Source organism: Rhinolophus ferrumequinum, chromosome 2, assembly GCF_004115265.2.
Source record: "Rhinolophus ferrumequinum isolate MPI-CBG mRhiFer1 chromosome 2, mRhiFer1_v1.p, whole genome shotgun sequence".
NCBI classification, from domain to species: Eukaryota; Metazoa; Chordata; class Mammalia; order Chiroptera; family Rhinolophidae; genus Rhinolophus; species Rhinolophus ferrumequinum.
This window is the reverse complement of record NC_046285.1, coordinates 70,068,387-70,094,001: the sequence shown is the minus strand read 5'-3', so window position 1 is coordinate 70,094,001 and position 25,615 is coordinate 70,068,387. Positions and strand designations below refer to the sequence as shown.

General features: G+C 33.4%; 1 protein-coding gene across 1 annotated transcript in view; it reads left to right on the top strand.

Moving 5' to 3' along the window:
* ECT2 (epithelial cell transforming 2) overlaps window positions 1–25,615 on the top strand; it is a 51,874-nt gene that overhangs the window by 7,936 nt on the left and 18,323 nt on the right. Inside the window, 7 exon segments of the mRNA XM_033092488.1 lie at window positions 1,079–1,301; window positions 5,148–5,284; window positions 13,972–14,091; window positions 19,207–19,275; window positions 21,664–21,774; window positions 22,434–22,530; window positions 24,127–24,208. Coding sequence (XP_032948379.1) covers window positions 1,079–1,301; window positions 5,148–5,284; window positions 13,972–14,091; window positions 19,207–19,275; window positions 21,664–21,774; window positions 22,434–22,530; window positions 24,127–24,208 — 839 coding nt within the window.

Below are 25,615 nucleotides of genomic sequence, written 5' to 3'. Positions count from 1 at the left end.
GTGATATCGTTACGAACAATAACATCCCTGTCTTAGAAGCTTAGAACCTTAAACGAAGGATAAAGATGCAGACAGTTACAGTGCAGCATGATATATGTTGTCATTGAGTAATATGTTCTGACTAACCTCACTCTAAGAGATTTAGGCCGGATTGAAAAGAGCACATGAATGTTGAGCCAGTTTACTAGGCTAATCTGGTAAGGACGTTCAACTTAGACAGCAGGTGGAAGAGGGTTTAAAAGCTTGAAATGACATTAAAATAGCAGGTCGTTTAGTATGGCTTTAGAAAAGTGTGGGAAAGAAAGAAGGCCAACAGATAAAGCTTACTAGGTGGGCAGAATCAAGAAGTTTGGATTTTATACTATAAGAATTGAGAGCCACTGAATATTAAGGGGAGAGATGTCATTACAAAAATGACTATCTATAGAATGTAGGCAAGGAAAATCGAGCCTTTGTGCTGGATCTTGGTGAAGAGTGGTATTATTTACCCAAATGTGGCATAAAGCTATAAATGCAGGCTTTAAGGGAAGATTTACTTCAGTTTGGGATTTAATCATTTGGAATGGAATATTGAAGGTGAGGTACGGATTTATTGTGTTTCTATAAAAATCCAAGCAGGTACTGTATTCTCTTCAGACTCTTCTGGTTCTTAATGTAAAGGTTAAAAAATATGCTTTAGATTTTGAGAGAGAGCTCTTAAAATCAAGTGTTATTTACAAATACTGGAGAACACTACATCTAGCACTGTGTTAAACGGTAGGGATACAGTGAACAAAATGTGAATGGTTCCTACCCTTCTGTAGTTTATGGCCTAATGGGGGAATAGACAGTAAACACGCTTACAGGCGAATATGTAATGGTGATGGTGCCATGAAGAAAAAGAATGAGGTGCTAAGGGTTAGACAATTACAGTGGTCTCTCGACTATTATGTTTTATGAAGCTTCTGAACTACCTGGCAGAATATATAGTTGTAAAATTGTTGTGCAAAATCCAGAGTTTGTCAGACTCATAAACATTTTTCTTTTGTTCCTGTCTCACCATGGAAGGAAAACTGAGCTTTTGTGCTTTTGATTGTAGGCTAATACACCTGAGCTCAAGAAATCAGTGTCACTGCTTTCTCTGAGTACTCCAAACAGCAATCGCAAAAGACGTCGTTTAAAAGAGACACTTGCTCAGCTTTCAAGAGAGACAGACTTGTCACCTTTTCCTCCCCGTAAGCGCCCATCAGCTGAACATTCCCTTTCTATAGGGTCTCTCCTAGATATCTCCAACACACCAGAGTCTAGCGTTAACTATGGAGGTAATTCACATTTTTACAAATTGATCTTTAAAATTTAGTGGAATGGAATGATTATTAGAGTATATAGATAAATCTGTACTGTAGTGAATATGAAAGGCTGTACTTTTACTTTTGTTCTAGCTGAGGAGTAAAGGCACATGCAAATGCTTCCATTTAATAATTGCTTTCTATATGCTAAGTGCTTTTGATATTTTGTATATTTATAAGATAGATTTTATTTCTCTTATTTTACAGATGACTAGACTGAGGTTAAAGAAGTAACTTGTTTAGGGTCACACAGCTAGTTAGAAGGTGATGGAGCTCTTCAAAGAGGAAATTCTTAGCACTAGCTAAACAAAATCACAGATGTCACATGAATTGTGGAGAAAATAGGTACAATGAAGTCAGAGGAGAGTGAGTTCACTTTGTTCTCAACTGATACAGGAAGACTTCTACAATGAACTCTTACTCTGTTGATCATCAATTTTCCCCTCTATTTTTTTGTTTTTTAGTCTGCACTCAAATATGTTGTGTTTTCTAGATTTAAGAAATAATCAAAACCTTCCCTTGACCTCGTAACACTCCGCTTGTTATCCCATTTTTCTCTTCCCTTTCTCATGAGTATTCTTCAAAGAATTACCTTGATTCATCGTCTCGTTTCCTTTTCATTGTCTTTTCAACCCATTCCAATTGAACTTCAGTCCTACTACATGAAATTGTTCTCGCTGGGGAGAGTGACAGTTTTGATGCAGTCAACAGCATTCAACATGTGAACAGCTGTTTCTCTTAGCTTTTGTACACTACTCATTTCTCATTCTCCTTTGCCTCACTTCTCTCTCGAACTCTAAATGCCGAATGTTATTTCTGAATTGTTTCTTCTTTGTTTTCGTCTCCATAAATTATGTCATTTAATTCTGTGGCTTTAACATTTATATGCTGATGACTCCAAAATTTGTCATCTTCGCCATCTAACTGACTACTTGATGCCCCCTTGGCCATATCTTAACATAATCAAATTAGAACTCTTGATTCACTCTACCACTCTCAACACTATTCCTTTGCCATTTTTCCTTTATCAGCTTTTTTTTTTAATTTATTTTTTTGTACAAAGCCTCTCTTAGAAAATTGCAGGGGTCTTCTAAATGGTCTCTCTCTATCCATTTTTGCTTTTCTACACATAGCACTTATAGGTATCTCTAAAACTATATGTTAGATCATGCCACTCCGCTGCTTAAAGTCATTCAGGCTTCGTATTACCATAGCTTTCAAGTTCCTTTGTAATCCTTCCTCACCTACTCTAACCTCGTGTGGTATCATGCTTTCCAATAATACTCTGTGAGCTTCAGTCACACTATCTTTATTATTCTTTGAATATTTCTACTACATCCCAAGCTCAGGAACATTATACTTGCTCTCGGCTCTGTCGGCTTTAAAGAAATCCTCTTGGGTTCTCTGTACAGCTAAGTCCCTGTTCTACCATTCCTTCCCACTAACCGATTACTTAATTATTGTCTTCAGTGATAGTTACCACTGTTAGAAATTATATTTTTTATTTACTTCTTTATTCGTGTCACCAAACATGTAACCTTTAAAAGAACCTTTTTAGTCTTATTCTTTGCTTTATTCCCAGTGCTTAGTACAGAGTAAGCATTCACTGTATATTCATGGAAGGAGTTGAAAGTCATTTTTTTGGTAGGCCCAGAAAACTGAGGTGGATTTGAGAATATAAGAGGAGCAAGAATACAGTATACAAATTGAGTTTTTAGGGAATAGTGAATAGGTCAGGTTTCTTGGAGTATGGAGGAGTCATATTTAATTAGAAAGGTTGATTGGGGCCTAATATTAGAGGACTTTGAAATCAGACTGGCATGTCTGAACTTTATATTGTTATCAACAAAGAACTTTAGAAACTCTTGAGCAGCAGAGTCATTTAGTAAGTAATTTGTAGTGGATTATTCTGAAGAATGATTAGAAGGAAAGTAGTTTATAGATAGCCAGGCCATGAAGTAATCTACAGTGGCTTGGGCCGTGAGATGATCAGGCCCTGAACTAGGGTTAGTGATGATTAGAAAGAAAAGTAAGAAGCACTGGGGAAATATTGATAGAATGGAGTGATAGGTGGGGAATAAGAAGAGATGATCTCAAAGTATTAGCGGGAGAAATGTTACATTGGCAAAAATAGGGAGTTTATATTTTGGAGTAAGATAGTGCAGTTTTAGAGAAAATCCAGGTTAAATTGAGGTAATACTGTCCAGTAGGCATTTGGAAAAGTTGAACCAGGTGCTTGCACAGGAGATTATGATTAGATACATAGATCTGAGAATTTACTGGTTTTGTAATTATGGATGCAATGGGAATTGGATGGGAAGAGCTGATCAGAAAGGACTGAAGCTTGAGTATGTAATTTACAGGACAGAAGGGGAAGATGAACCATGAAAAAAAGCCCAGACATGTCAACTATACTAATATATTAGATACGCTTTATAATAGAATCTGTAGTTTGTGGATTACTGTCTAGACACAATAATTAAATTAGGTCAGTATATGTCAGTTTCCCCCATCCCCAAAGTACTTTTGATGGAGAGGCTCCTCAGTCTGGTGAGAATAGCCTGAAATAACATGGCAAGTGGGAAGTTCTTTGACGTCTTTTATCTTTAAAAAGCTTTCAAAACTCCATAGTACACATGATTGTTTTAAAAAGGCTTAAAATTATTTTTCATTGAGTAAAATTGATATACTGGGACTCTATGTTGTCTCTTTTTATGTGATTCTATTACATGTTATGCATTCCTTTTCCTATTGAAAAATTTGCTATTAGGAGATTCTGTATACAGTGTTGAAATATTCTAACCATATTGATTGTAAAAAATTTCATTTCTTAGAATTTTCCTTGAAATACACATAAAATATCCTAACGCATCCTCCCTGCACTTTGGGTTGGACTAGATTTTTTATATTATGTTAAGATACTTAGAACTAATAAAGAATTTGCAGTTGATACTGGGTTTTTTTGAGGGAAGTTTTCCTCATATATATGAAAAGCTTTCCATTGTTGTAATTGTGTAATCATAACCTTTTCCATCTTTTTAACTGAAATATTTCTATATGTTGCTTTCCATTTTATTATTTAAGCTTTTTATTTTGAAATAATTTCAGATTGCAAAGAAACTGCAAAAATAGTACAAAGATTCCTGTACACTCTACTCAGATTTCCCAAATGGAAATATTCTGCCGTGTTTGCTTTAACATTCATTCATTCATATTCTCTCTTTTTCTACACACATGTATTTTTCATATTTGCAGTGTTTTGAGAGTAAGTTGCAGATACAATGTACCTTTACCTCTAAATACATAAATTTGTGTTTCCCAAAATATAGGGACATCCCTTGTATAGCTACAGTATAAGTATTGTAATTAGGAAATTAACATTAATACTGTAATCTACTCTACAGACCTTCAGATTTGACCAATTGTTCCTCAAATGTCCTAATGTCCTTTTAGCAAAAGAAAAAGTTCTTTTTTCTCTGTTTTAGGATCCAAACCAGGATCACAAGTTAAATTGTTTCACTCTAGTCTCTTCTAATCTGGAACAGTTCCTCAATCTTTGTTTCCAATGACTTTGACATTTTTAAAGAGTACAGGCCATTTATTTAGTCAAATGTCTGTCAATTTGGAGTCATGGATATTATTGACAATTATTTTTTTTTCTGGCCTCATCTTAGAGGAAATTTTACTTTAATAAAAGTCCATATGGTGGTATATTTATAAGAGTAGGTATATTTCCTTTTTTTTTCTGTTAAATCAGTGCAGTATTTGGTACTTATATCTGGCCTCCATTTTAAATCATTCCTCCTTTTTACCTTTTAGAAACACCAAAGTCTTGTACTAAGTCTTCTAAAAATTCCACTCCGGTTCCTTCAAAGCAGTCAGCCAGGTGGCAAGTTGCAAAAGAGCTCTATCAGACTGAAAGTAATTATGTAAATATATTGGCCACAATCATTCAGGTAAGAGTGGTTGCAAAATGATTTCTGTTCCACTATTTCAGAGTAAAAAATCTAAAAGGTGTTATTTCTTACAAGAAAATTACATAAGCATAGAATTTGAGCACAGATATTAAACATGAAAATGTGTGACAAAAACTGTTGTTAGGAAAATGCCATAACTGTAACAGGAACTTTTATTCATGCAGAAATAGTAACATTTTTTAGAGTGACTTTAAAGAGAGAAGGATCCTCAATAGATGATCATAGATGGGACTGAGTTTAATTCAGAGCATTGCAGGTTCCTTGTCAAGATACTGCATTTGTATCTATATTTGGAAGTGATAGATACCTTTTTCTGGAAGTGTGTGTTCTAGAGTCATTGCTTTATCTAGAACTGTACATGTGTGAAAAAAGCAATAGCAATGAAGTATAACAATATGGATGTCAGTAATTTTTTTGGATCTATCTAATTTCTACTGGCTTTTATAAAATAATTTTTAAAAATTTTAAATTACATTAATATACAATATTATTATTAGTTTCAGGTGTACAACATAGTGATTAGACATTCATATAACTTACAAAGTGGTCACCCCAATTAATCTAGTATCCATCTGACACCATACATAACTATTGCAATATTATTGACTGTATTCCTTAACGTTATATTTTACATCTCCATAACTATTCTGTAACTACCAATTTGTACTTCTTAATTTTTTTCCCCTTTTTCACCCACACTCATAACCCACTTCCCATTTGGCAACCATCAAAATGTCCTCTGTATCAATGAGTTTGTTTCTGTTTTGTTTGTTCATTTTTTAGATTCTTTAGATTCCACATATAAATGAGATCATATGGCATTTGTCTGTTTCTGTCTCAACTTATTCCACTCAGCACAATACACTCTGGGTCCATCCATGTTGTTGCAGATGGCAAGATTTCATTTTTTTTTATTTTTTATGGCTGAGTAATATTCCATTATATATATGTGCCATCTCTTCTTTATCCATTCATCCATTGATGGATACCCAGGTTGCCTCCATATTGTAAGTAATGCTGTAATGAACATAGGGATGCGCATGTCCCTGTGAAGTAGTGTTTTGAGTTTCTTAGGATAAATACCTAGAAGTGGGATATCTGGGTCCCTATTTGTCTCTTGTTAAGCCTTTGTTTTAATGTCTATTTTGTCTGGTGTAAGTATTGCTACTCCAGTTTTTTGTTTTGTTTTCATTTTCGTGAAATATCTTTTTACAGCCCTTTACTTTCAGCCTGTGTGTCTTTCACTCTGAAGTGAGTCTCTTATTGCAGCATATGTATGGGTCTTGTTTTCTTATGCGTTCAGCCACCCTATGTCTTGATTGGAACATTTAATTCATTTACATTTAAAGTAATTGTTGATAGATGTGTAGTTATTGCCATTTTATTATTCATATTTTTTATCTTTTTCTTTTGTTGTTCTTAAAGAAGTCCCTTTAACATTTCTTTATACTGGTTTGGTGGTTATGAACTTCTTTAGCTTTTTCTTGTCTGGGAAACTTTTCTGTCCTTAGATTCTAAATGATATCCTTGTTGGGTAGAGTACTCTTGGTTGTAGGTCATGGCTTTTCATCACTTTGAATATTTTGTGCCAATCCCTTCTGGCCTGCAAAATTTCTGTTGAGAAGTCAGCTGACAGTCTTATGGGAGCTCCTTTGTAAGTAACCAACTGCTTTTCTCTTGCTGCTTTTAAGATTCTCTCTTTGTCTTTAACCTGTGGCACTTTAATTATAATGTGTCTTGTTGAGGGCCTCTTTGGTTTCATCTATTTGGAACTCTGCTTCCTGAGATTGTGTGTCTATTTCTTTTGCCAAGTTAGGGAAATTTTCCGTCATCATTTCTTCAAATAGGTTTCAATTCCTTGCCCTGTCTCTTCTCCTTCTGGTACCCCAATGATGGGAATGTTGGTACGCTTGTTGTTATTCCAGAGGCCCTTTAAACTGTTCTCATTTTTTTGGATTCTTTTTTTCTTCTTGCTGTTCTAATTGGGTGTTTTCTGCTACTTTATCTTCCAATTCACGGATTTGATCCTCTGTTTTATCTAATCAGTTGATTCCCTCTATTATTTATTTCAGTTATTGTGTTCTTTTTTTCTGACGGGGTTTTTTTCTTTTTTATGTTTTCTATCTCCATTTTTATGTTTCCTATCTCTTTTGAAGTTGTCACTAAGATTGAGCATTCTAATAACCAGTGTTTTGAATTCTGCATCTGGTAGATTGGTTTTATCCATTTTGTTTAGTTCTTTCTGGAGTTGTGTTCTGTTCATTCATTTGGGACACGTTTTTCTCCCCATTTGGGGTGCCTCCTTGTGTGTGTTTCTGTGTATTAGGTAGAGCTGCTTTGTCTCCTGGTCTTAATAGTTTGGCCTTATGTAGTAGGTGTCCTGTGGGGACCAGTGGCTCCCTGGTCACATGAGCTGGGTGCTCCAGGTATGACCCTTGTGTGGGTTGTGTGTGCCCTCCTGTTGTAGTTGAGCCTTGGTTGCTGTTTTCTAGTCAGTGGGAGGGATTGATCCTCAGCTGATTGGTTGTGAGGACTGGTTATCACTAGAGTGGAGGAACTGTTGTGCAGGGCTCACCCTATGGAGCAAGATTTGCTTTAGCAGGGCTCTGATGCCTCCCTAGTTTGCCCTACGGGTGTGTCTTATGTGGAGGTGGTTGACTGGTGTCCTGGTGTGGTCTGGAGTGGTGCTCAGCTGTGTTGGTTCTGGGGCCTTTTGGGAGGGGCTGTGTTAATAGACCAAGGTCAGCTGCTGCCTGTGCCCTCCTCAGGGCCACTTGGAATGAGCTACAAAGTACCATGTAAATGGTTGCCAGTTGTGCTGATGTTGGAAGTGCCTGGGAGAGGCTAAGCTGTGATCTGAGGCCGGCTGCCACAAGAGCTGTGTGTGGGGCTGCGTAGTAAGAAGTATGGATTATGCTGAGGCTAGATGCTGCTTGTTTGGCCAGATGTTTAGTATTTAAACTCACATAAGGTTTTATTTATGTTTTGGGGGGGGACCTTTGAGAGATTTTAGGGAAGTCTGCAGTACGAGCCAAGACAGGCTGTTTGTATGGAAAAGCTGCTAAAAGCAGCTTGGGTGGGTCCGAAGGTTGGATGGGGCAGGGTCTCAGGGAATCACCAGGGTGGGGCAAACAGTGTTAGCCAGGTTGATGAAGATTAAGATACAGAGCCTGAGTCTGCTTACTGGGAGGGGCAGGGCTCAACCTATATTTCAGTAATGTTTTTAAAAAATTCTTTCGTGTGTCAAGTTTTCTTAAAGTGTGCAGTGGTTAGTTATAAATAAATGTTAACTTATTGCTTACCAATATTAAAATGTACTATGAAGTTATTTCTGAAGAAAAAGAATTCTAATGAATCCTTGTAGGATGAGACTGAAGAAGATATTAAGGAATAAACTGAAATTCAAGGTTCTGAAAGACATAATAGGACATTATTTTGGAATATTTAGAAAGAAGGAATAAATTTGTTTAGGTAATGAAGGAGATAGTTTGTTAGGAAAATAAAGTTAATACCACCAAACTTGTCTTTGAATAGAAAAATGATAGTGAGTTTCTGATTTAGGTTTGATTTTTAACTGACTTGTATTTGAATTCTTCATATAACTCATTAGGTACCAATAAAATAGCTTTCAGTTGCTTGTGTATTTCCTACCCATTGGTAAAATGCATGGGCAAGAAGTGGAATGACTTCTGTGTTGGTAGTCATGGAGAGGTTATTCTTCACAGTTAATTTGTTTAGCAGTAGTCAAGATTTTATGAGACCCTCAGCTGTATTAAACTTTACTTGTTTTAAGTCAGCTTTTCACTTATTCCTCAAGGGAAATCATTCTGGATGAGTTTCTTGTTGAAATTTTTATAGTCAGCTGAATGTAGTTGAGTAGCAAAATATCCCTTTGGCATATACTGTTCATGTACTTTGGTAGTATTTATTACCTAGAAATGTAAATCCTTTCAGGCCATGGTAAATGCACTGGAGTTTCAGAGTCCTAATTTGCATATGAATTAAATTCACCAGAACTCCTTTTGAAAAGCCCTTGGAATTATTAAACTGTTGAGAAAATTTTATACCACTATGTTTAATATATAAACTCACTTAAGGTTTTATTTAAAGGATTGTGGCCTAACTTCATGATAGCGTTTTCTTGACGTTTTATTTTAGGACTGATTTGTTTTTGAAATTTGATTTGGGATAACTTAATTTAACCCCCAAATTAAATGAATATCTAGAATATATTATAACATGGGAGAGTATAAAATATTATTATACTATATATGTACATATAATAATATGTAATATAATGTATAATATTCCAGAATATTATAAATTAATATCGTGGCAGGAGTTCAAAGAGGATTTTTGCTTTAAAGGAGCTTAGACTGGAAGAGGAGATAAAATACACACACCAAATTTTAATAACCTATTGGAAGGTTAGAAGCATTATGAGCGAGGTTTACTTAAGGTATTTGGAGATTTGTGAGGTGAGTTTTACTCCTTTCCTGCTTAGGGAAGGTGCTGGGCTGGAATTTTCAATGGGTTGAACGTTGGAAAAAGCATCATAAAGAAGAAAAAATTGAAGTGAATGTTAAAGTATGAGTCTCATTAGTACATGCAAAGAATATGGGTGTGAAGTGTATTTGAGATTTTGCAAACCACACAGATGATTGTAAATGTATATTATTCATGGTAATCTGAGTAGTCTAGGGGAATTAGAGTTTAGGGTGGCTTCAGGGGACTATGCTAGGGAACGAGGTATGGGTACGGTGAGAGCTCATACTGCCTATTCAAGACCCGAGGAGACTGTGTCATCTGTAAGCTATAAAAGAAATTTTGATGGGAAGGGGAAGATGACATCATCTGCCTTGCATTTTAGAAAGATAACTTGGTTCACTTTGAAGGAAATATTAAAGAGGGGAATTTGTGGAGGCAAGGAGCATGATTTAGAGGTTATTGAAATGACTGCTGAACTGTTTCGGTTAGAGATTATGAGGACCTGAATTTATGATAGTATCAGTGACAATGAAAAGATGATTGATTTAAGAAATATTGGAAAGGTAGAATCAATACTTATTGGCCCTAATTTTGTATTGGGGAATAAAGCAAACACAGATCTATTTTAGGATGGTTTAAAATATCTTAATACTATTGAGAGATTTTTAATGAACCTTGATGTATTTTGGTTGTCTGAATATTTTTGTTTAGGATTTTTAATTAAATGTTGATTAGATAAAGGAATATTTATGAATGATTACAAATATCTTTGAAACTTATACTGTGTTTCTTGCCTTCCCTCAGAGATAATCATTATCTGGGATTTTGTGCTTATCATTCCCCTTATAGATCTATCACATATGTGTAGGAAAACAAACTGTATACATATAGCCATATTTGTATGTTTTTAGTGACTCACTTTTTTCATTTGAGAGAAATGTTCGTAAGACACATCTGTGTTGTTGCTTGTAGCTGTAATTCATTGTCCTGTGAATAAATCAGTTTATTTAACTTGTTTTTAATGGACACTGGAGTTATGTTAAGTTTTAGTGTTTTGTTTTTGTTTGTTTTTTTACTATTATTAATAGTGCTGCTGTGGATACTCTTATTCATGTCTCCTCATGAACAGGTTCTGGGTAAAAACCTGGAATTTCTGTCATAGGTTATATACATTTTTAACTTGAGTGAAAGTTGATAGCAGTTTGGAAACTAGGTTTTGTGTTAGTCTTTTGTACCCACTGAGGCTTTTGAGGTGAAGCTTAATGTTCATCAGTTCAGGCAATTGTCCTTGGGACAAAAGTTGGTTTTAGTACTCAACTCCCTACTTTTACTTAGATTTTGGCCTTTGAAGGTATTTCACTTTCTTGTCAGCTTATAGGTGTATTTAGGAAGAGGTTTTTCTTACTTCAGTGTTTTCAGTTGTTTTTCAGCAGGTAGGGTTCACTATACCTGGAGAAATGGAAGCCCTGAATGTGTGTGTGTGTGTGTGTGTGTGTGTGTGTGTGTATTTGGAGAATAAATGGTTGTAGAACTGTAGTTCTTAAAAATACTATTTGTGATCATAATGTAGTTTCATACTATTTATAATGTACTTTCTTTTTATACATTTTTTTAACTTCCATTTATCCTCTCTTGACCTTTGTTTTATTATTGTCATTTATTTTACTTTTACATATGTTAAGAACCCAACAATACGTTATTATTTTTACTTTGAATAGTAAATTGACATTTAAAAATTTTACTTTTTAAATTATCATACAGTAAAATTGACTTTTTATTTGTTCAGTTCTATGAATTTTAGCATGTGAAAATTTTTATAGCCATCACCCAAATCAGGATACAGAACATTTTCATTCCCCCCAAAAATTCCTGGTGCTATTCCTTTATTATAAGTAACACCGTTTCCTCACTTCATCTCCTGGTTACCATTGATCTATAATTTTCTTTTTTTGAAAATGTCATATAAATGGAATTATGCAGTATATAGCCTACTGAGGCTGGCTTCTTTTAGACTTTGAGTTCTTCTAACTTGTGTGTATCAGTAGTTTGATCCTTTTCATTGCTGAGTGGTGTACCATTGTATGGATGTACCACAGTTTGTTTGTCTGTGATTCATTGAGGGACATTTGGGTTGTTTGCAGTCTTGGGCAATTATGAATAGAGCTATCAACATTTATGTACAAGTTTTATATGAACATAAATTTTCATTTCTCTTGGATAAATATTCAAGAGTGGGATTGTAGGATCATATGGTAAGTAATGTTTTACTTTATAAGAAACTGTCAAGCTTTTCTCAGAGAGGCTATACAGTTTTGCATTTCCACCAGCAATAGGCAAGAGTTCCATTTGCTCACATTCATACTGTTGCTTGATAATTATCAGTTTTTTTTTTTATTTTAGCCATTTGAAGAGGTCTGTAGTGATATCTCACTGTGGCCTTCATTTTCATTTCCATAATGACTAATGATGTATTCTTGTTCTTATTTGACATATATATATCTTTTTTGTTAAAATAACTGTTCAGGATTTTGCCCCTTTTCAATTAGCTTGTTTCCTTCCTGAATTTTTTTGTATATTTTGGGTACTAATCCTTTGTCAGATATGTGATTTGCAAATATTTTTTTCCCTAGTCTATAGCATGTCTTCTCATTCTAAGTCTTTTGCTGATAAAACAGTTTTTAATTTTGATGAAGTCCAATTTATCAGTATTTTTCTTTTATTGGTCATAGTTTTGATTTCATATTTTAAAAATCTTTGCTGAAGCCTAAGTCACAGATTTTCTCTCATGTTTTCTTTTAATCATTTCATAGTTGTAGGTTTATAATTAGGTCTAGGATCCATTTTGAGTTTTCTGTAAGGTTATATTTATTTTCTATAAGGTTATATCTAGGTTCTATAAGATTATAAGGTTATATGTAGGCTGAGGTTTATTTTTTTGCCTATGGTAAATGGTGTTCTCGTACCATTTCTTGAACAACTAGCCTTCCTCAACTGAACTGCTTTTGCACCTTTGTTGAAATTACTTGGCCGTATATGTGTGGGTTTGTTTCTGTACTGTATTTTCTTCTATTGATTTTGTATTTTTCTCCTTTCACCAATACCACACAGTCTTGAATGTTGCAGCTTTATACTGAGAACTTCCTTTGTCTTTCCATATACATATTTATAATCAGGTTTTCTTTATCTACAAAAAGCCCTGAAGTTTTTATCGGTATTGGGTTAAATCTATAGGATGATTTGTGGGAGAATCGACATATCTTACTGTATTGAGTCTTTTAATCCATGACCATGTCTTCATTTATTTAGATCTTTGATTTCCTTCATTGGCATCCTTAGTTTTCAGCATCATGTTCATGTTTTATTACAGTAAGTCGTCACTTAATGTCTTCCATAGATTCTGTGACTTTAAGCGAAACGATGTATAATGAGACCAGTTTTACCATAGGCTATTTGATATAAATAACAGTTAAGTTCGTAGGGTATTTCATCAGGGTTATAAGGAAACAATGTTGAATGAAACAGTGTTATTCAAGGACCCATTATATATTTATACTTAAATATTGTCATTTTATACTGTACATGATACTTTTTAAATTTTGATTTCCATTTGTACCTTACTGGTACATAGAAATATTGATGTGTCTGTGTGTATGTATGTTGTGTGTGCACATGTATGTGCACACGTTGTATCCTGTGACCTTGCTATGCTCACTTATTAGTTCTAGGACCTTTTTATTTTTTATTTTTTCAGATTGATACAGGCAACAACATGGATACAAACAGGTCTTCTAGCTTCAAATCTTGTCTCTTTCCCCTAAATCAAGGTTCTGTGCTACCATTTCAAAACATTTAGTACTTATAGTAAGTTTATATCTGGAAATAACTGATTGCTTATTGCTTTTTTTCCTTAGTAACTAGAATACTTATTGCTTTCTTCCTTAATAACTTGTATAAAAATAAAAGTTATTCTTGTATCGCACTAACATATATTTTAGTAATTTTGTAGAACTGTGAAAATGTTATGAGCAAAAGGTCTCAAATTTAGGGAGAAGTATTTTTAAAAACTTTTTTTTATCAACATCTCATCTTTCCTTTATCATTGTCTATGTTAGCTTTTTTTTTCTTTTCTCAAAATCTACTTATTTTTTTATTTTATTTTATTTTTTTTTGCCTTTTAGTTGTTTCAAGTACCATTGGAAGAGGAAGGACAACGTGGTGGGCCTATCCTTGCACCAGAGGAGATTAAGACTATTTTTGGTAGTATCCCAGATATCTTTGATGTTCACACTAAGATAAAGGTAAATTTGTATATGTTTGGTTCATAGTAATTCTTTCTCTTTCTTTTTTTTTTAAACTTTTATTTATGTTAAGTGGGTTTTTCCAGGACCCATCAGCTCCAAATCAGTTAATTGTTTCAATCTAGTTGTGGAGGTCGCAGCTCACACTGGCCCATGCGGGGATCGAACCGGCAACTTTGGTGTTACTAGCATCCCACTCTAACCAACTGAGTTAACTGGCATACTAATTCTTTTCGATTGTGTATGTTTATTATGATTTTTCAAGGTTAAACTTCTTATTTATTCCTTCAAATGATTTGTTCTTTGTTCCAGTGCCTTATTAATGTTTGTTGTTTGCCTATCTTTTGATTTCAATTCATCCTGAATATAAGGAATTAAGGCCTTACTAAGTCTTTTCTATAGAGACATATGGTTGCTAGTATTATTTTTCTGCTGTTCCTTTTGGGTTGTATGTTTTTGTTTTGTTTCGGTTTGTTTCAAAAACTGAAGCTGGAAGGGACTTAGAAATCATTTTATTCAATTCTTTATTTATAATCAGATAAATGCTAAAATTAAATAAGACAGTGCTAGTCTCTTTTTAATGATTTTTTTTAAATGGTCTATGATTTCCAGGTATCAACCTCACATAGTAAAGTAATTTCTCATAGTAAATTAGTTTAGTAAAGTAATTAAACTACTCCTAAAAGTAGTTTAGTTTTATTTCCTCTTATTTTTCCTACATGGTGCTTGAGCAAAACTGATCAGTTTTCTCCTCAAAACAACCCATGTTAATGTTTATTCCATATTTCAGTACAGAGATTAATCTGAATTATGAAAAGTTTCAAACAAATACATTAAATTACTTTTGACTTTAATGCACATTAGAAACAAAAATATAAAAATCTATAAGTTAATAAAAATGCAGTTTATCAAATGCTTTTATTTTGTATTTTATCAAAATCCTTGATTATATTTCGGTTATTTCTTTATCTGACGTGAATTCTGAAGGAATTTTCCTTTTTAAATTTTGTTTTATTCTTTTAGGAATCTTTATTTTTCTAAACAACTTAGAAAACTAGAGTCTCAGGCTGGTTTATACTTATATATTAGTTAGGGTTCTGAATATTTAAAGTGGAAAGTATTCTTGGAATGTTACTTGTTGCATAAGAAATTCTGAGAGACCTAACAGTAGAATGAGAAGGCAAGTAGGTTCTCTCCCCCTCACCCTTTTTGTGCCTCCCCTTCCCCCGCACTCCGGTTCAAACCAGTGTTTCTTAGTCCAGTTGTGTAGGACACAGCTCCCTGGCCCATGCTGGTATTTTGCACCTTGCACTCAGGAGCTCACGGCAGCTCTCGTCGGCTGCCGGCCACTCCTGGCAGCACATGGTAGCTCATGGCAGCTCATGGCAGCCCAGCTCCAGGGAGAGCCATTGTTCACAGTCTTAGCTGTAGAGAGCACAGCTCACTGGTGCATGTGGGAATCAAACCGGCGACTCTCGACATTAGGAGCATGGCCACTCCAACCACCCGAGCCACTGGGCTGGCCCGGCAAGTAGGTTTTCATCTTGGTGTTCTACCACTAATTTGTAGATCAGTTTGAATTTATGTCAGTCATTTAGCCATTCTAGGAGTGCAAAGTCTCCTTTTAATATAAAAAGTTACACTTTTTATGTGTATAGGATCACAAATTCCGAAAACCATGTTAGCTGATTTATTGGAGCTTTGAAGATGATTATCACTCTTCTGTTTCTGATGTGTAACATAATTCTTTACGCGTCTTCTGAAAAGTTGGATTACCAATATTTAAACTCTTAGTTGTTTTTAGCTGGTTTCAAGTTTAAAAATTATACTAACTCCTCATTTCTAATGGTGAGGCACTGTGGTATATGGATTAAGTGGAATGACATGGGCTCTGAAGTCAGACAAACCTGAGTTTGAATACTGGTTCACAACTGTGATTCGAGGGAGATTACTTAATCTCTCTAAGCCTTATTAGTTCCTTTATTACTTAGTTCCTGAGCTAAGAGTTAAGGCAGAAATCTGTATTTAATTAACAAACATTAAGAATTAAAGGTTAACCAGAAACAGAGTAGACTATTTTTTAGAGTGCCTAGAAATTATTTTGTTTCCTGGTAGCAATGTTCTTATATAAGTATATGCAGCCATCCTGTAGTTTTTTACTTTAAAAACATACCACTAGATTATATTGTCAGAGCTATGAGTTTTTTTTCTCTTTTGCACCACAGGTTTCCAAATATTTCTCCTCTGTCATATTAAATACATAGGAAAATATAGTTAACAACTTATTGAATACTACCATCTGTTAGGGATTCTTCTAAGTGCTATACAAGTAGTGACTAATTTAATCCTTTATGAGACAGGAATCATTACCCTCCTAATTTTTCATAATAGGAAATTGAGGCACTAATAGGTTAAGTAGCTTACCCAAGGGCAGAGAACTAAGAAACCCTAGAGCCAGTATTTAACACTAGCTAGTTAGTGCCAGAATCCACTGTATTATGTTGACCCAAAGTTAGTCTTATTTATAATCTTTTTCTCCTTTTGCTGCTTTCAAGTATAATTTCAAATAGTTAAATCTTAGTTCTTGACTTGTGGGCTATGAAAGTATTCTTGCTTTCAGTTAACTTTTATGCTCTCAGAAGTAATTTTTTTCTCCGTTTGAACTTCTCTGAATCTGCTAGTGTAGGAGAGTGGTTCTTAAATTATTTGGTCTTAGGATCCTTTTCTATCCTTAGAAATTATTGAGGAACTTTCATGTGGGTTTAACTGTATTTGAAATTAAAAGAAAATTTAAAAATATTTTTTAAGATGCATCAGTTTTTAAACAGCTTCATTGAGGTACATTTCACATGTCTTTAAATTCACATGAAACATTTGAAACAAATGTATGATTCAGTGATTTTAATAACTTTGCCAAGTGATGCAACCGTCACCATAAACCCATATTGGAACATTTTTATCTCCTCCCATAAGATCCTTCGTGCCTGTTTATAGCTAATCCCCATTCCTATCCCCAGCTCCAGGCAACCGCTAATCTACTTTGTATCTATGAATTTTCATATAAATGCAAATATATAGTATGTGATGTCTTAAGTCATGCCTCTTTCACTTAACGTGTTTTTTAATTTCATCTATGATGTAACATGCTAGTAGTATGTTCCTTTGTATGGCCAAATAATAGTCCATTATATGGCTATGCCACATTTCTTTATCCTGTCACCAACTGATGGAAATTTAGATTGTTTCCAGCTTTTGACTGTTATGAATAATGTTGCTATGAACATTGTGTGCAAATTTTGTGTGGGCATGCTTTCATTTTTCCTCCGTAGATATTTAGGAGTGGAATTGCTGGGTCATATTTAAAATTTTTCTTCTTGCCAGGCTTTTACATCATGTTACATTCTCACTGGTAATGTGTGATGTTCAAATGTCTCCACATTCTCACCAATACGTATCTTTTTATTTAAATAGCCATTCTAGGATGTGAAGTGTATCTCATTGTGGTTTTTATGTGCTTTTCTCTAATGACTAATGATGTTGAGCTTTTTTTTCATGTGCTTCTTAGTCATTTGTATACTATCATTAGTGTAATGTGTGCTTAGATCTGTTGTCCAGTTTTTGATTGGATTGTTTGTTGTCTTATGTAGGGTTCTCTATAAATTGCAGGTACAAGTCCTTTATCAGCCATGCGTTTTGCAGATATTCTCTCCCAGTCTGTTGTTGCTTGTCTTTTTATTTTTTAATGGTACCTGTAAAGTCCAAACGTTTTTAATTTTGATGAAGTCCAGTTTATTTATTTTTCTTTTATGTACTGTCCTTTTACGATCACATCTAAGAAATTTTTGCCTAATCCAAAGTGTTTCCTTTAGTTGTATTGTTTTAGCTTTTACAATTAGGTCTACAGTCCATGTTGAGTTAATTTTTGGGTGAGGTGAGGGTTTAAGTTTTTATCTTTTTGTATGTGGATATCCAATTTTAAAACTATATGTTAATGCTTTAAAGTAATAATAACTCATTATATCGTAGCATAAATAACATATTCTCTATAAAAAATAACTAATTTCCAAAAAAGAAATAGTGAGAAGCGTTTTACTTTTTTACTGTCCAGCTTAATAGAAGACTATTTCTCATATTTACTTCTTAATTCAGTCTGTTGCAGTATCACAAATTATGTAATCTCTAGAAAACTGGAATACTTGCAAGGGAATTAGAGTGAAAAAGTCAAATAATGCCTTAGTATTGTAATGAAAATAGTTTTAATCTTGTGGATCCCACTAAAAGGTGTGCTGGGTGGTTTGCAGATGACACTTTGAGAACCTCTGGTATAAAAGAGCTAATGTATTAATTTCTACTTTTTAATGTCACTTTTAGAATTTTATTTAATGCATATCATTTCTTGGCATTTCATTTTCTCATCTGATTTGCGTTTTATTATAAAGTTTTTAAATGTCTTCTAAATTTTTACAAATATGTAATATTTTAGTATGACTATTGAGGAGATTTATAGACCAGGGCTTAGCAAACTATGGTCAATAAACTAAATCCAGCCAGGTTTGGATTTTAGTAAAGCTTTGCTTGTTTTGGTGTAGGTTTTATTGAAACACAGCCACACTCAATTGTTTATATGGTGTCTATGACTGCTTCCACTCTACAAGGGCAGAATTGAATATTGTGACAGAAACCATATGGCCTTCAAGCCTTAATATTTACCATCTAGCCCTTTAAGTCAAGTTTGTTGACCCCTATTGTAGACTGCAGTTTCTAATGGCTGATGTTAAATGATATGCTTCAGCAACAGGATTGAAAGTAGTTTCTATAATAAACAATGCCAATCAGCTTTGTAGTTAATAAGATGTTGAACTATCACATCATGTTGGGAAGTTAGGCTTAGTCTTATTGACTTGACACTATATATTTTCTTAATTATTTTTCAAAGGATATTTTTCTCATGTTAAAAATTAGTTAATTCCTTGTTGAGAAAGAATGTGATACTGTTTTGCACATCAAATTAAGACACTTTGTGAAGTACTTTCACAAAATCATCTTGAAAATATTAAATGATGTTTAAGGGGTTGTCAAGTTGAGTCTTAAATGTTGTAATTTGCACTCTTTCAGGATGATCTTGAAGACCTTATTGTTAATTGGGATGACAGCAAAAGCATTGGCGACATCTTTCTTAAATATGTAAGTATTTTATTTCTTTGTAAAGTTTTTAGATTAAAGTATCTCTTCAAGGAACTGACGGAATGAAAGTCACCTGTTTTAAAAACTTTTCAAACTTTGACGGTGTTGTTTGTAAAATATACGATTTAACACTTTCTCAATAGCTCAAGGTCATCATTAGAAACACTAATTGTCATTCTGTGCTATAATTGTTTTACTATATATCAAGTTATTTGACTTTCATAAATGGCCATAGATTAATCATTTTTTAACAAATGTTCTATAAGTTTTTATTTCTCTTTCCTTAGTTGGTATCACTTTTTGCTGTCATTGTGTCTGTTCTGCATAAAAGCTCCTAATGAACTGCTTCTCTTTAGGATAAAAACCACGTAATTTAAGTTTTTCTAATAAAATCTTCTTTTCATTTTGAATGAGGTGCTGTGAATAGGATTTACGAATTTCTGTCTCTTTGAATATGATTTATACGTTTCAGTGCCTTGGGTTCTGGCACATTTATTTTGTATTCTGAGGCCATCTATTAATAATTTCCATCCTTACTATATAGTTTCATAGATGTTTTTTCTGGTTGGTTGAGAATTCCAGATATGCAAATTAATGTCACATATCTTTTTGATACCTGTTAGTCTCCATAATTAGTCAAGACATTTTTCTTTCTCTTGTTTCCATTTTTGGGTAATATAATTGATATTTTAATGATGGTTTGGATCCTTTAATAAATAATAGCATATTCTTAGGTTCTGCATAGATCAACTCTAATTGCTATATTCTGAACTTATTGACTTTTTCAAAAATTATATAAATTTTAGGTGTACATTATAACTAAGCAACTGTAAACAATACAAAGTGATGACCCCCCACAAAAGACTAGTTAATTATCTATCACCATGCAATTGACCCCTTGACCCTTTTCAGCAACCCCCTAAGCCCTTCTACTCTGGCAACCACCAATCTTTTCTCAGTATCTATAAATATTTTTGTGTTTTTTGTTTGTTTGTTTTATTTTTGGATTCCACATATGAGTAAAATCATACAGTTATTTGTCTTTCTCTTTCTGACTTATTTCACTTAGCATTATGCCCTCAAGCTTCATCCATGTTGTTGCAAATGATCATATTTCATTTTTTATGGCAGAATAACATTCCATTACACACACGCACACACACACACACACACACACACACACACACACACACATCTTCCTTATGCATTCATCCATTGATGGACACTTAGGTTGTTTCTGTATCTCAGCTATTGTAAACAATGTTGCAATGAACATAGGGGTACATATATCTTTTTGAGTTAGTGTTTTCATATTCTTCAGCTACATACCCAGGAGTGATGGTAGTTCTATTCTTAATTTTTTGAGGAATCTCCATATTGTTTTCTATAGTTGCCACACCACTTTACAATCCCACCAACAGTGTTCAATGGTTTCCTTTTCTCCACATCCTTGCCAACACTTGTTACTTCTTGTCTTTTTGTTAATAGTCATTCTAACAGGCGTGAGGTAATTTCTCATTGTGGCTTTGGTTTGCACTTCCCTAATAATTAATAATGTTGAACATCTTTTCATATGCCTGTTGGCCATCTGTATGTCCTCTGCCCTTTTTTTTTAAATCCGGTTATTTTTTTGTTGTTGAATTGTATGACTTCTGTATATATTTTGGATATTGACCCCTTATAGGATGTATGATTTGCAAATATCTTTTCCCATTTAGTAGGTTGCCTTTTCATTTTGATGGTGATTTCCTTCACTGTGCAGATGCCTTTTTAGTTTGATGTAGTCCCATTTGTTTATTTTTGTTTTTGTTTTCCCTTGCTTTTGGAGTCAGATCCACAAAAACATCGCTAAGACCTACGTAAAGGAGCTTAACCTCCTATGTTTTCTTCTAGGAATTTTATGGTTGTAGGTCTTACCTTCAAGTCTTTAATCCATTTTGAGTTAATTTTTATGTATTGTGTAAGTTTTGTTCTTTAGCATTTGGCTGTCCAGTTTTCCCAACACCATTTATTGAAGAGACTCTCTCCATTGCATGTCTTGTTTCCTTTGTCGTAAATTAAATTTGTAGAAGTTTTTAATCTTGTCATGTTTATATCAATTCAATAAGCTTTAATATACTTTTGTTTCTTTCAGGGTCTTTATTTGCTTTTCAAGTTTTAGACTGTGTGTACCATTTGAGGCATTTTGTTTAACAATTAACTCACTCATTAGTGAGAAGTTTATAAAATAAATTTCTGTATTTAACTTGAGAAGAAACTTATTTTAAACTTTTGCATTCAATATGTCAGATTGTGACTACTGATTATTCTCCTTTAAGTTTCATTGTCTAAGGGTGACATGCAGTACAAATTAATGTTTTTCATTTTTTTTTTCTTTCTTGTTCCTAGTCAAAAGATTTGGTAAAAACCTACCCTCCCTTTGTAAACTTCTTTGAAATGAGCAAGGAAACAATTATTAAATGTGAAAAACAGAAACCAAGATTTCATGCTTTTCTGAAGGTAATGTACATTCTTTCAGATAAAAATCTGAGAATAATTTCTGAAGGAGTTCATTAAAATTAGACTTTTAGAAAAAAATGTATCCATGTAAGAGCACATTAGTTTTTCCTATAACTTTAGCTGTACGGGAGAGTGGTAGTGATGTTTAACTTCAGAAGCTCTGACATATTAGGTAGCAGGGTCCAGGAGGCAGCTAAGTGAATGAGAAGGTTGTATGTGATTTTTGTTTTTTCCTTAAGTTATATGTGTTTCAGTTCTCAAACACCTGATAATTTTCCAGGGGTATTTTGTTTTGCCTTTAATGATTATTTTCCCTTACAAGTGCCTTACTTTGTTTGTCCAATGTTATCAGCATAATTAATACTTTAAAACCTTTTCTTGTGAATTAGATAGGCTTAAGAGCGACTTAAGATGAATTATATAGTAGTCTGTAAACGAACTCAACTTCTGTTTAAGATGTTAACCCTTGGCTGGCCAGGAGTTCATTTCAGGTCCTGGGAGATTATTCAGCCTCATTAATCTGCCAGAGAACAATTGCCAGCCATCTCACCTCTCCTATTCTTATCAGGGCACTAATGATAAGGTGTAATCTAATAAGGGTATCTAATGTTTGCAGAAAACCTTATTTTTAAATTGTTGAATAAATTAATTCCTTTCAGATAAACCAGGCTAAACCAGAATGTGGACGGCAAAGCCTTGTTGAACTTCTCATCAGACCAGTCCAGAGGTTACCCAGTGTTGCGTTACTTTTGAATGGTACTTCTCTGATCTGTTTTTAGACTAAAACATCCATGGATGTTTTTATGGAATTGTTTTGTTCTAAAAAACTTGAAATTCTTTTTCTTTTCATAGTTTTTTTAGATTTCAGCATTAAAGCTTATATCTTTGGCATAAAAAATATCTTCGTGAATAATCTTATTTATTGGTGCTATGAAAATTCACTCTGGCCTAAAATATTGTATTTGTTCTGATATCAATTATATTCACTAGTATTGTACTTTTTATCTCCCTACTGAAAGTCTTTTTGCATTTGATGGTGTGTCATTAATTCAAAATCGATTTATATCCATGTAAACGTAACATTCACCCACAAAATCAAAAGACAAGATATTCATCTATCTCAAGTTATTTGGTTCTTTTCTGAATCTTAGGTTATGTATACTTGGTCTTATGCTTACTTTTTTTCTTTTTCTTAGTGCAGAAAACTCTTGAATTGTGCATTCATTTATTTTAGAACTTAAACTACAGATGTCAGCGGAAGGGAGTTTTACAGCTGAGAGTTAATTTTTATGAATAAATTTTGCCTTCAGTAAAAGACAAGCATATGAATATGCCTTTACATTTAGCTGCTAAAGTAGTGAATATTTTTAGGATAGTGTCAGTTTTTATATAAAAATTTAGTGTGAAAATTATATTACAAACAGGAAACAATCTGTAATACAGCATTTTGGTCCCCAAACCTTAACTATAGTAGTAGGTATAGCTGACGAGGAGGCTAATTTTGTGACTGTTTAATCTATTTTTTTCTTTAAAATATTTTGGTTAACATGTGAATTACAGTACTAACCAAAAGATTGACAATTTTTGTTCTCTTTAAGTTTATCTAATGTAGTTTAGAATTACTAGTTTATAAAATGATTTCCCCCGGTCTTCAAAAGCTATCTTATTTTATAGATTATAAGGAGAATATATGAACAAGGAAACTTTTAACTTTATAAAGCATTGTATTTTTTTGCTTTCTTCATTATTGTTTCATTAGTACTTGTAGAAATCCATCAAATATTGTCATGACTAAAATGAACTTGATTTCTGAGCCTTTATTCTATCATTTCACTTAAAAGATTAGGTGGGTGTAGTAGTACTACGGAACCATTAGGCGAAAGATGGCTTAGGGAACATTATGAACAACCTGGGTAAGAAGAGTCAAAGTGTAAGCATCCCATGAACCTAAGCAGGATTCTTCTTTTAAGGACACCGAATGCTCTCTGTGATGGAGTCATGGGCGCCGGTATGAAGTATAACATATATAATGATTTCTCAACTAATTGAGGACCATGTGTTTTCATTCGGCACTATGGAGAGAGTTTAAGAAATCTAGAAGTCCCCAAGCTTTACTAGAAGGGAATTGAGATAGAAATGTAAGAAAATTTGTGTTATGTATTCTGAAAGTTTAGGCAATAGTAAGAAGAGAGCTCTTAAGGGAACATTGCATGAATGTTTCTTTTAAAGTAAAGGTTAGATAGTGTCTTTAAAAATTATCAGCGTATATCTATTCAGATAGCATTTTTAAGTCTTAGATGGGAAAACCACTGAATTTTTGTTAATCATGGAAAAAACATTATATTATTACAGATCTTAAGAAGCATACGGCTGAAGAAAATCCTGACAAAAGCACTCTAGAAAAAGCTATTGGGTCACTAAAGGAAGTAATGACGTAAGTGCATTATTTCAATTTCTTATTGTTTCTTAGACTTAGAATGAAATTGATAGAACAATTAGAATCAAATGGAGAGAAAAATATCAACAAATGTAAAATATCTAAATTATTTTCCTAATAGTGGAGTTACACATTAAAATGATGAGAGAGAAGTATTAAGAATACATTGATTAATACATTTATTTCTTAAGGTATTAAACTATTTGCACAGAGAGTAAAAATGGTTTACAAATTTGAAAATGTTATAAATTAAATAGACATTTTCTTTATATATCTCTAGTCATAGCTTGTTTTTGTCTTTATGTTCATTACTTTAATGTAACTTGGGAATTTGACCATGATGAAATAAAAAGAAAAGGTTTATAGTACTTTTTTCACTTTTACTTTTGACTTTTTATGTCTTACTTTTTATTTTAAGGAATTAAATTGTTGAGATTGGTTGGGGATGTATTAAAAGTATAAACTCAATGAAATTGACTTGGGGAGCTTGATTGTTAAACTTGGAGACAAAGTTCTGATCAGAAATGATCAAGGTTGTATGTGATTTTTTTTCTAAGTTATACATGTTTTAGTTCTCAAACACCTGAATTATTTTGAGATTAGTCCTATTGTTGCTTATCAATAATTCATTTCCATTTATTGTTTTCCATTTTATGGTTATACCACAGTTTATCCATTTATGTGTTGGTAGGCATTTTGATTGTTTCCAGTTTCTGGCTATTGCAAATAAAACTGCTATAAACGTTTGTGAATAAATTTTTGTATGGACACATACTTTCATTTTTCTTAATAAATACCTAGGAGTAGGAATGGCTAGGTCATGTAACTTTTTAAAAAATTGCCCAGCTATTTCCAAAGTGGTTATATAATTTTGCATTCCCACCAACAGTGTATGTTGAGTACCAGTGGCTCCAGGTCCTTGCCAACTCAGTATGGTTAGTCATTTTAATTTGTGAAATTCTAATAGATGTGTAGTGATATAACTCATTGTAGTTTTGACTTGCATTTTCCCTAATGACAAATGATGTTTATCATTTTTTCAGGTGCTTATGTGCCATCATCCATCTTTTCTTTGGTGTTGTGTATGTTTGAATCTTTGTCTACCTTTTTTTTTTTTAATTTGGGTTTTCTTGTTTTGAGTTGAGAGTTCTTTATGTATTCTAGTTAAAAGGCTTGTGTCAGATTTGTGAGTATTTTCTCGTAGTTTGTGGCTTTTTTTTTTTAAACAGTTTCTTTCAAAATAGGGATTCTAGATTTTTATGAAATCCAATTTACCAGTTTTTTATGGATGGTACTTTTGTAATTTTATCTAAGAAATCTTGATCTTGATCTAACCCAGGTTCACAAAGATAATCTTTTTTCTTTAAGAAGCTTTGTACTTTTAATCATCAGGTAAAAATCATT